Source organism: Saimiri boliviensis, chromosome 1 (assembly GCF_048565385.1).
Source record: "Saimiri boliviensis isolate mSaiBol1 chromosome 1, mSaiBol1.pri, whole genome shotgun sequence".
NCBI lineage: Eukaryota > Metazoa > Chordata > Mammalia > Primates > Cebidae > Saimiri > Saimiri boliviensis.
Window position 1 is genome coordinate 241,633,427 of NC_133449.1, and position 12,105 is coordinate 241,645,531.

The window sequence follows — 12,105 nt, forward strand, 5'->3', positions numbered from 1 at the left end:
GCAGTGAGCCAAGGTTGCACCATTGTACTTCAGCCTGGGTGACAAAAATAAATAAATAAATAAATAAAATACTTGGATATCTGATTTTGCCCTTTAGATATGAATGGGATAAGTTTTATCATTTATTAAAGTGTTTAATGCTAGCAGAGAACACTGGTAATTCTAGGTTTTTTTTAAAAATTGCCTAAATAAACAAAACTATTTGTCATGAAAGATGTTTGAAGGTAAGTAAATTCACCTAGTGAGCTTCAATGTAAAAGCAAACACAAAAGTTATTTTTTATCATCCTGATGTAGAGTTAACAAATGTTGTGGAAGACCCTAACAATGTTCACACAATAATCCATATGTATGAGAGTAATCACTCCATTGAAAAGATGAAAAATTACAGAACCAAATCTGAAATTACCTTAAATTGTTAAAGCAAAGCTCTGAAATGACCCAGCTCAAATAAAGACACAAGTCTGATGAATGCATTGGTGTCTATTAGGTCACTATAGTGTGCCAGTCTACTCTAGAGGCAGCTATTTGTTCCCAAGTTTAGTGGAATCAATCCCAAAACTATACAAAATTTATTATTATTATTATTATTATTATTATTATTATTGAGACAGAGTCTCGCTCTGTCCCGGCTCACTCCACTTCCTGGGTTCATGTGATTCTCCTGCCTCAATCTCCTGAGTATCTGTGATTACAGGCGCTTGCCACCATGCTCGGTTGATTTTTGTATTTTTAGCAGAGATACAGAGTTTCACCATGTTGGCCAGTTGGTCTTGAATATATGAAATTTAAAAGTACTCTATGACAAAGAAACCTAAAGTGACAAACCTTTCATATCTTGGTAACATTTGTAAGAATCACAGAATGTGAAATAATAACAAATACATTATTCCAAATGAGAACTAAGAAATCATAATGAAAATAGAATTAATCAAAAGGAAATTAGAATTCTAGGAAAAATCCCAAATTACATAAAAAAAATAGAACAAGAAAGAAAAGTAATTTGGGAATGAAATAAAATGAGGAGACTATACAGGCCATGATTCAAATCGCATAGAATAACTGTGGTCAAAAGGAGCAAAAAGATCTATTTAGCTAACGAAGAATAATCATAAAGTTATTTTCACCCTAAAATTTATAGTATTAAATGTGAACTCTTATGAATTATATGATTATCAATTATAGGATGAAAAATGTTTATCTGATACAAGAAAATAAACAGGATATACATCTTACATGTCTAAATCTTGATTACATATTCTATAATGCGTTACAAAATAAAAAGCTAATTTAAAATATTATATATTTCAACTCTTGTCATGGTCTGCTAAAAAGGAAAAAAAAATTGGGATTCTGCAGAAAGAAACATGCAAAAGTAAACAAAAAATGCCTATAATTTTAAAACATTGGGTTTTTTCCACACAAATCCTGAAGTGTCATAAAAATAAAAATTGAAAGCAAAGACATGAAGAAACTGCTAGGAGGCAAAGCAATGTTGGTGATGAAAAGAACAAAAACACTTGGACAGGCCCAGCTAGAACATCTATTACCCATAATTTCCACAAGTCTTTAAAAATGTAAGGATGAAGGCAGAAATGACTCTGGCATATAACATCAACGTTATGTCATCAATATTAGTTTCAAAACTACAAGATATTTACAGATAAAAAACTTGATTCCATTTGCTTCTAATTGATTTGGTCTAAGATAACCCTTACATATAACCATCAAGTTCATAATGTTGTTAAAAAAGCCTTAACTTTGCAGACATTCACTCTTCTATGTTTGGTTTTTTATTTCAAGTGAAAGGAATTAGTAGCTCAACCTCAGTGATATAATCAACATGATGTAATACTATATGATGCCCATTATGGCATTATAATCATTGGAAACAAAATCTAAGAAAATCCAGTCAGTATGTTTTATTGATGGTTGAAGATTCTTTTTGTTGTAGAGTTCTCCTCCCTTTAAAGGAATTTATAACATAACTTACCTGCAAACGAACAATTCTCTCAAATATATCTCCTCTCATGCTCATCTCAATATCGAAACGAGAAAGTCTTTTGTCTGCTTCTGTACTTGCTGCTCGTACATCTTTGTCAGAGGATACGTGCTGGGGAAAATCCAGCATGGTCCTTTCCACTGCGGATGGAGAAAAAAACTATTACCACAATAGGACTTGTCAAATCAGTATTAAGCCAAATACCTCATACACAGATGAATGACCATGCCAATAAAAGTTTTTTTTTTTTTAATACTTTCTCTAAAGGCTCCTAAGGCAACCAAGAAAAAGCATCTAATGTAGGACTTACCAATTCTAGTTGGCATCATTATGAACAGTAAGGATGTGAGCTGACCACCTATCATTGGGGTATAATTTTTTTTTTTTTGAGACAGGGTCTTGCTTTGCCACCCAGGCTGGAGCGTAGTGGTGCAATCACAGCTTACTACAGCCTCAACCTCCCAGGCTCAAGCAATCCTTCTGCCTGAACCCCTCCCCCTGTTCCCCAACATGACTGAGTATCAGGGACCACAGGCGTACACCACCATACTCAGCTAATTTTTGTATTTTTTGTAGAGATGGGGTTTTGCAATATTTCCCAGGCTGGTCTCCAACTCCTAGGCTAAAGTGATCCTCCCTCCTCAGCCTTCCAAAGTGTTAGGATTACAGGCGTGAGCCACTGCACCCAGGCTGAGGGTGTAATTTATCAACTGGCAATGAAGGAAGATAAAGACACAGTTCCTTTACTGAGGTATCCTAGGATCTGGGATTTGGAAAGGGTACCTAAAATGATAAAGACTTCACAGAAAATCGAATCAAAGCAATGGCCCCTATCGCAAATGCACACATGAAAAAAAATATTCAAAATTCCAGACAATTTCAAAGGATTCACAGAAAGCAAAGTGGACACATCCAATAAATAGCTAGACATTGGAGACATTCCTGTGAAATAATGATGGTAATTTAGTTTGGCTTAATCTTCACATATTACAATTGGTTCTTGGATTTCTCATAAATTTGCATTTTAACTTTAATTGGGCAAAAATCTCTGATGTCAGTAAAATAACCAATACTACAAAACAAAAATAAGTATGGTTTATAGTGATGGTTGTGGCCATGAAAATAAGTACATTTTTATTTAATTAACTTTAGTATTGTAAAGGTATTATAAATAGTAAAACTTAGATATGATATCCAGTAGACAGTAGAGCTATCCTTTATACAGCAAGAAATCACACAGTTAAACAACCGCCTCACTCATATCAGTCCTCTTCAAACATTGCTACAAATAAAGCTATTAGAAATATCTGCCACAGGTGTCAGAATAAATCCATAAGGTATATTTTTGAAAGATCAAATTATGAAATTATGCTTTTAGGATTTAATATATAATTTTATGTATGTCGGTTAAGGAAAGAAAGGAATAGAAAATTTTTAAAGTTAATATATACAGCACTTATTTAAGTGATATTGGTTAACTATATGGTTGCAATATATTTACTTTCAGAAATTAGCTATAAAACAGTGGCTCACACCTGTAATCCCAGTGCTTTGGGAGGCCGAGGTGGGTGGATCACCTGAGGGCAGGAGTTCGAGACCAGCCTGGGCACTGCACTCTAGCCTGGGCAACAAGAGTGAAACTCTGTCTCAAAAAAAAAAAGAAAAATAGCTATAAAAGATATTAAGAAGGAATCAAAATTGTTCAAAAACTTACATAAGCAATATCAAACGCAGGAGCCTAAAATTAAAAACATAATCTTAGCCGGGCGCAGTGGCTCAAGCTTGTAATCCCAGCACTTTGGGAGGCCAAGGCGGGTGGATCACGAGGTCAAGAGATCGAGACCATCCTGGTCAACATGGTGAAACCCTGTCTCTATTAAAAATACAAAAAATTAGCTGGGCATGGTGGCGCATGCCTGTAATCCCAGCTACTCAGGAGGCTGAGGCAGGAGAATTGCCTGAACCCAGGAGGTGGAGGTTGTGGTGAGCTGAGATCGTGCCATTGCACTCCAGCCTGGGTACCAAGAACGAAACTCCGTCTCAAAAAAAAAAAAAAAAAAAATCTTAAACAAATGAAAATGCTGAAAGCCATTTCCTTCCTTATTTTGCCACAAAGACCTGGAACCAGATTTATGCTCTCACTGCCAACTATAGACAATGCCCAGTGCCTGACATTAGACAACCAATGTTTCACCAGCTACTGCAAGAGGCATAATTGACTAGGAGAATACGCTCAGATAAGAGAAAGTTCGTTTTTAAGAAATCTATTCCCAAACTCAAAAATTTAGATAACCCACAAAAATAAATTTATAGAACAATAACAAATATCACAAACTTGAAAGTATGCTGAAAAGATCTATTATTGAGAGAAAAACCATTTAAAATAATTATTTAAAAAAGATTTTGTTTGAGCCAGCCATGGTGGCAGAGATCACATCTGCAATCCCAGTGCTTTGTGAGGCCGAGGCAGTGAGGGAATGTGTTCTCTTTCTGAGTCCACAGGGAGGCGTAGTTTTAAGGGCAAGAATTTCTTAGCGCCATGCCCCTCTCCCATCTCTCTCCATCCAGAAGATTTAACGGTTTACGTTTAAATTTCACAGGCACGGGAAGAAACTAAGAGTCAATCACTGTAGCGGAAGTTCTAAGGAACTCCTTTCATTGGCCTGGGGTCGTAGAGAAGGTGGGGGTTCTTCCCAGGTTAAAAATCCCCTTCCTCCACACCCCTTTGGACTCCGTGTTTGGGGCTCCTTCCATGAATACTCCCTTCGTGGAAGCCATCTTTCTTTCTCTCGCCTGGATTTTCCTTCTGGAGTCCCCTTCCACTCTCTTGTGGAAGCCTGTCTTCCCCTCCCAGACTCCATCTCTCTCTATTCCCTAACACTCTCGTGGAAGCTGCTTTCCGCTCCTGGATTCCATCTTTCTGGATTCTCTCACTCAGTGTGAGAGTTAGCTGTTTCTTTCTCTCTCCTTCTCCTGTTTCTCTCTCTCTTTAAATAAATCACTTTCTACAAACACTTTTGAGTCCGGCATTTACTGTGCACTGTGCTGTGGTCCCCTCTCTCATTCTTGAGAGGGCAGGAGACCAAGAACCTGGAGAAATGTCCTTCCAGAGGAGCTGAGGACACCCTGAAGCCCAATATTACAGCAGTAGGATCACTTGAGACAACAAATGGGCAACATATGTGAGACCTCAACTCCACACAAAATTTAAAAATTGGCTGGGCATAGTGGCACATGCCGGAAGTCCCAGCTACTCAGGAAGTTAAGGCAGGAGGATCTCTTGAGCCCTAGAGTTTGAGGCTGCAGCGAGCTAGGATTGTGCCATAGCACTACAGTCTGGGTGACAAAGTGAGACCTTATCTCAAATCCCTAAGTTATGGGTTGGCACACCATCTTGGCCACAAGTGACTGAAGAACTGAGCACCTGAACCAAGGACAAACCACATCCAGGATGGTATGTGCACATGAAGTCGCCAGCTGGAAAAGCTCTGCTAAACAGGGACCAACTCTACCCCTTTGACTAATGAGGACAACCAGATCCTTTTATTCAGGAGTTTAAATTCAAGACATGTAATAAGATCTGGTAGCCATTTATGAAAGTGAAGCAGTTGGTAGTAGGAGCAGAAACTAAAACAAAGCTGAGATAAGAGAAAATAGCCAAGTCCTTTTTACAGTGAAACATAGAGTAGAGAACTCTTGGAGATGAAGGGATAGTGGGGGCAGGGAGATGACCAGGTCACTAGGGTTTTGCTGGATTCTGACAATCTTTCAAATTCCAAAATGCACACAAATATCTATGATATCCAGGTCTGCAGCTATCTTACATTTTCTTATGAAGCTTGGATATACAGCCAAGGTTGTTTGTCATAATTATTCTACAAAATATGTCCAACCCTTAGAAATATAAAAATAATGTATGTCAGGGCAAAAAATACAGAAAATAAATGCATAAAGAAGAAGGTAAAAAATTAGCTATAAATCCATCACCCGATATATTAAACATTCTGATCATTCATCTTATGTGTTAACTTGGAGGGTGTTTTTGATGACATTAAAATTAGAGTGGCAAGCCTGAAGTAAAGCAGACTGCCCTCTATATTGTGGTGGCCCACATTCAATCAGTTCAGGGCCTGAACAGAACTAAGACTGGCCTCCCTGAATAAGGGAGTTTTGCAGACTGCCTTCATACTTCTGCACTATTGGCTCCTCTGGACCTCCAGACTAGAGCTGGGATATCGGCTCTCCTGGGTCTCAAGCCTACCAGCCCACACTGAGATTCCGGACTTTTCGGCTTCCTTAATCATGTAAGCCAATTCCCTATAATCAATCCATCAATCAGTCTCTCTCCCCACAAACATATATATTTACATATATGGACTTACACACACACACACACACACACACACACACACACACACACATCCTATAGGTTCAATTTCTCTGGAGAATCCTAAGATAACCATTGACAAAATTTGTTTTTTTTTCTTCCAGTTCTTCTGTGTCCTTTTCTCTATGTCATTAAATAACTGCTTGTAAACCATGATTTAAATGGTTATACAGCATTACAGAGGATGGATGTTTCATAATTTATTTATCTAATCTATTGGTTGACATTTGGGAATTGTTTCTAAGCCTATGATATGACAAGAATACCTATTTATACATAAATTGATACATTAATTTTGCCTATATATTATATTCTTAGAATAAATGTCTAAATTGATACATGAATTTTGTCTATATATGATTATTTTCTTAGCATAAATGTCTAGGTGTGGAATTAATGGGCAAGGGTATGAATGTCTTAGAAGTTCTGACACATTGTCAAAATACTCTCCAGAAAGCAGTGTAATGACAGTGTACATTTTATAGCACCTTTGCCAACATAATACAATTTAAAAATCTGTAATTAATTATTATATAAAAATCAATGCTTGTAAAACTGGAAAAGTGAAGGAGAGAAAGCATGAAATGATTTAAGTGAAACGCTGTGCTTCTATCCGACCCACCTATATACTTCACTTCTACATCTGCCAGGGCCTGCAGACAGTTCTCATAAGTTACTTCCTCAATACTGAGCATTCCAACAGCATCGTACACCTGTTTGGTCTGCACAATGAGCTCTTCGGTTCTTGTTTTAATTTGCTCTGGTGAAAGATCCCATCTTAGAACGTTTCTGCCCGCGGCAGTATAGGAAGACATTGCCTGAAGAGGAGACATCACTTCTCTTCCTAATGTCATTCTGAATAAAATCCTGGAACCACCAACTCTAAAAAGAATCAGAAAAAGAATAAGAGTTAGGGATTTCTGTTGGTCCAAAGTCAACATATGAATGGGCATTATAAAATTAAATTTTAAATGAAAAAGAACGTTTTTAAAAAAACAAGCAAATCCTCTCAGGTAAACACATATGCACAATTCTAAGTGCCCTTGTATTTTCTATTTTTCTTGCATAATTACAAAGTTTTAATGAAATTTGTATAATTCAAACACTGAACTGTTTATGTAATTAAATAATACAGAAAAATAAAGTCAGATGTTGGAGATATAATAATTCTTTTGTAAATTAAATCAGTAATCTTCCCTGCTGTCTTTTGAGACAGAGTCTCTCACTCTGTTGCCCAGGCTAGAGTGCAGTGATGCAATCATAGCTCACTGCAGCCTCGACCTCCTGGGCTCAAGTGATCCTTCCACCCCAAACTACCAAGTAGCTGAAACTACAGGGACACACCACCATTTCCAGCTAATTTTAAAAAATTATTTGTAGAGATGAGGTTTCCCTGTATTGCCCAGACTGGTCTTAAACTTCTGAGCTCTTGCAATCCTCCTACCTTTGCCTCACTGGGATTATAGATGTAAGCCATGGCACCCGCCAGTTATCTTTTTTATTTTAATATTTTTCCAGTGCTAACTTCCACCTACTATGTACAAAGATTCAAAAAAACTTTTCAAGTTTAGCAAGAAAACATTTCAAAACTTATTTTCACGAAACTAGATACAGTACATGCTTGGTATTAAAATTGGTATACTGAACACGAATTTTTTAAACCAAAATGTCATGTAAATTAGAATGACAATTTGAGTTTAAGACTTGGAAAATAAATTCTGGGATAGCTATGGCATTACCCTAAAAAAAAAAAAGAATAAAGAAATTATTAAGAATAATGATAACAGTCTTTATTCCCTTAAAACATTCAAGCTACTAATACTGATGCCATATGTTTCTCTCTATCAATCCATATATATATTTTTATATATATCATTTTAGGACTTATAAATAAAATGTTATATTTAGTAGCTAACATTTATTGTGTGTTTAGGAATGGTTCAAAATATTGTCCATGCAGTAACTCATTCAGTCCTTTAGCCACCCTCTGAGTTATAGACTGCGGTTAGTCTTATTTTACTGAAGAGAAAATTAAAACACAGAGAAGTAACTTGCTTAAAGCCACACGGCTAGTTGTAGGGTCACAGATAGGATTAAAAGCCAGGCAGTACTGATCCAGAACCCATACTCTTAACCGCTATGATAAGCTTCATTTCTGTTATCTTACAGGACCCCAAAACAACCTTCTAAGGTAGGGAAGGCATCACTTATTCCCTTCTAATGAAGAAATTAAAGCCTCAGAGAGGCTAAGTGACTGTTAAGGCCATTCACCCAGCTAATATTTATAAGCACGTACTGTATCTAGTTACATGATAGGCAATGGGGATAAATGGCAAATTGTCTTGGACACTAACATTCTAATACAGTAGAAAGGACAAATGGATAAACAGGCAATTATACCACACTGAGATGAGTGCTACGACAAGGGTAAGCAGAGAGAACTCCGAAAGACCAAAGAAGGGAACCTCTTTCTGGTCTTGGAGCAGGCGGAATGTATGTTAAGAAAGATTTTCTAGAAAGAGCAACTAACAAACCAACATTTGAACAATGTGTAAGAAGGGGAGAGAAGGCTGAAAAGGTAAGTAGGGACTAGCAAATCAAGAGCCTTGGGAATCATCAGGTAATCCAACCTTGGCTGGGCACCATGGCTCATGCCTATAATCCCAATATTTTGAGATGCTGAGGTAGGCAGATTGCTTGAGGCCCAGTGTTTGAGACCAGCCTGAGCAAAAGAGTGAAGCATTGTCTCTACAAAACATTAGAACAACAATGACAACAACAAAAAACTCCCTCAAACGTCCAAGCTTATTCTGAAGGCAGTTTGAGAGTCATTGAAGGGTTTTAATCAGGTGAGAGATAGAAGATTTGTGTTTTAGAGAAATTACTCAAATTATAATGAGTTGAAAGGTTTGTAAAAGAGATCATTCAAGAGAGAAGTTGTTCTTGGGGCTGTATTTGGGGCTCACGATGAAAGTATACTAAGTTAGGAAACGGGGAATCGGAATGAGTTAAAAGATATTCAGGAATCGGCCGGGCGCGGTGGCTCAAGCCTGTAATCCCAGCACTTTGGGAGGCCGAGGCGGGTGGATCACAAGGTCAAGAGATCGAGACCATCCAGGTCAACATGGTAAAACCCTGTCTCTACTAAAAATACAAAAAAAATTAGCTGGGCATTGTGGCACATGCCTGTAATCCCAGCTACTCAGGAGGCTGAGGCTGGAGAATTGCCTGAGCCCAGGAGGCAGAGGTTGCGGTGAGCCGAGATTGCGCCATTGCACTCCAGCCTGGGTAACAAGAGCGAAACTCCGTCTCAAAAAAAAAAAAAAAAAAAAAAAAAAGATATTCAGGAATTATATATACTCCACAAGACTTGGAAAGGAGGTTTTCTGGGGAAAAAAACAGAAACTCAATTTTGGACGAGCCAAGTTTGAAGTGGCTACAGTACATGCAAGAGGAAGTCATTAATATTAAGTGGTTATGGTACTTACATGAGTACCCAAGGGAGTTTGCAGAGTGAGAAGTGAAAAGCATTGAGGCCCTAACTCTAGTATGATCAGTGAGGTAGAAGGAACATTAGGCCAAGATGGGTTCTAAGAAGTTGTGACAAGTAAGCAGTGAAAACAGTACCAACTGTACAGATGTTGAGAAAAACTGAAAAGTCTTCGTTGAATATAGCAGCAGAATGCCATTGATGACTAGCAAAAGCAGTGTTAAGGGAGCAGCAGAGATATAGGTCAGACTACTATGATGGAGGAATAAGAAGGAAATGACGAACTGGAGAGAGTACGCCTAGGCAATTCTCTGGATTTGTCCATGAAAATAAGGAGAGCTAATGCAGTGTGGCTGGAAAGGGCTGAGACACAGAATAGATACATTTTTTAGATAGGAGAGACTAAATATTGACCTCCTCAACTTCCTCTCCACAAGAACTCATGTCCACATACTAGTTGATGCTTACAACTCAAGGTTGCCAGGCTATTTTCTAATACATTTTCACATTTCTTTTTCCACGAGTTGAGTTACATACGAACCAATGGTTAAGCCTGTTGTTCCAAAACCTGTTCATGCCTGTTATGCTTACCTTCATGTAATTTAAATATTTGACTGATTAAATGTATACAAAATTTAAAAACTGTTATTCTAGGATAGATAAAAGGTTTTAGAAGTACTTTTAAAAAGAGAGCTACAAAAAAATAAAATAAAATAAAATAAACTCCCACAAAAAGCTTGTTCTTATGAAAGACTGGGAAAGGCACTGTGACAATTCAGAAGGCTTCTGAATTCATATTGCTTATATGTTTCTTTACGTTCATGTTCTACTTTCAAGAAGCTGAAATTGAAAATCAAAGATGAGGCATTAAAGGTATAGTTTGTAGAAGGACAGCGAGGATTCCCAATCAAATCATTTATAGTTAACAAAAGGACTTGGTTTTAGATCAAAAGATTTGGGAATAAATATACACTTATGTTTTAAATTTGCACAAAATATTTAAGATATTTATCATAGTTATGATTCTACTTGAAACCATTTTAAAAATTACATTATGAAGATATTTAGAGTGAGATCCCTACAAAGATAGGAAGAAATGTAATATAAAACATGAGCAGAGCAAGGTTTTAGACAGAAAGAGAAACTATAGTCTCAGTAAAATAAATAAAACAGTAAAATGAGTAGTCAGGTTATAGTAAAAATGTGAGATAGTTGAATTTAAGACCTCAAGGGTTAAGCAGGTTTTTTGCAAGAGTGTAAGAAAACAAGAGTCTAGTTTGGGTAAACTGCCTATATGAACGCTGGAGTCCAGCAGGTTGATGGTGGAGCCTGGGAGTAGAAAGGAAGACTGAAGCAGGAGCCCAAGTATCTGAAGAAGAAACTCCCAGCTGATTGGGAGAGACAACATGAGCAGGATATCAAATGGGAAAACCAGATCATGAGCCTCAAAGGTGTTTTTACACAATGGTGAAGAAGTGCTGGACATCACGGCCATGGTGAGTGGAGGTGGCCTCTGGGGAACAAGAAGATACTGATCTGATCTTTCGTCCTTACTTTGTGGTATGGGGTGTGGGAGGAAGAGGGATGCACGGGAAATATTTTTGTCAGGGTTCAACGGATTTTAGAAGAGGTCAGGAAGAGAAGGGAAGATCCGGGGAAGAGTATGAAAAAGTAGAGGAGTTTATTTATCACAGGACAAGGGTTCCAGAAATAACAATGGAGACATCAGTGGAGCAGACGGTTCAATACACATTGTCTAGCCATTCACCTCTTCCCCTATCTAATCATATGCACGTCTTCCTCCCAACACTCATGCACCCCCAAACAGTTCATGTTCTTTGAAGGTAGCTGCCCCTACCCTCAGTACTCTTGCTTGGAATGCTGTGAGAGAAGGGGGTCTCATTCCCACTAAGTGTGAGTACCCTTGTATCCTTGATTGCACCTGGCAGTCATTCTATGAGAAAGAGTAGAATCTGATTTATGATAAAACAGACACTTTGAATATCAGAATAAAGGAGGAAACCAAGTATTTAAAGACATCATAGAGCTCATAGATCAACTAATTCTAAGGCCTGACCGTTCCAGTTACAAGTCAGTAAGTCCTCTCTATGGTGAAGTCTGTTAGAATGGGGTTTTATATTATCCTCATAAAGGATCTTACAGATAAAGGAATAAGTATATGGAAAAACCAACAGTATGAAGGTCAGAGTACAAGAAATGGCAGAGG

General features: G+C 37.6%; 1 protein-coding gene across 5 annotated transcripts in view; it reads right to left on the bottom strand.

Moving 5' to 3' along the window:
- Nucleotides 1-12,105, bottom strand: part of NLN (neurolysin) — a 108,557-nt gene that overhangs the window by 72,180 nt on the left and 24,272 nt on the right. For all 5 annotated transcript variants that reach the window (XM_010336569.3, XM_003925788.3, XM_074385362.1 and 2 more), the window contains 2 exons: nucleotides 7,011-7,270; nucleotides 1,993-2,141 (listed from right to left, as the gene is read on the bottom strand). In XM_010336569.3, the coding sequence (XP_010334871.2) occupies nucleotides 1,993-2,141; nucleotides 7,011-7,270 (409 nt within the window). The remainder of the gene's footprint in view (nucleotides 1-1,992; nucleotides 2,142-7,010; nucleotides 7,271-12,105) is intronic.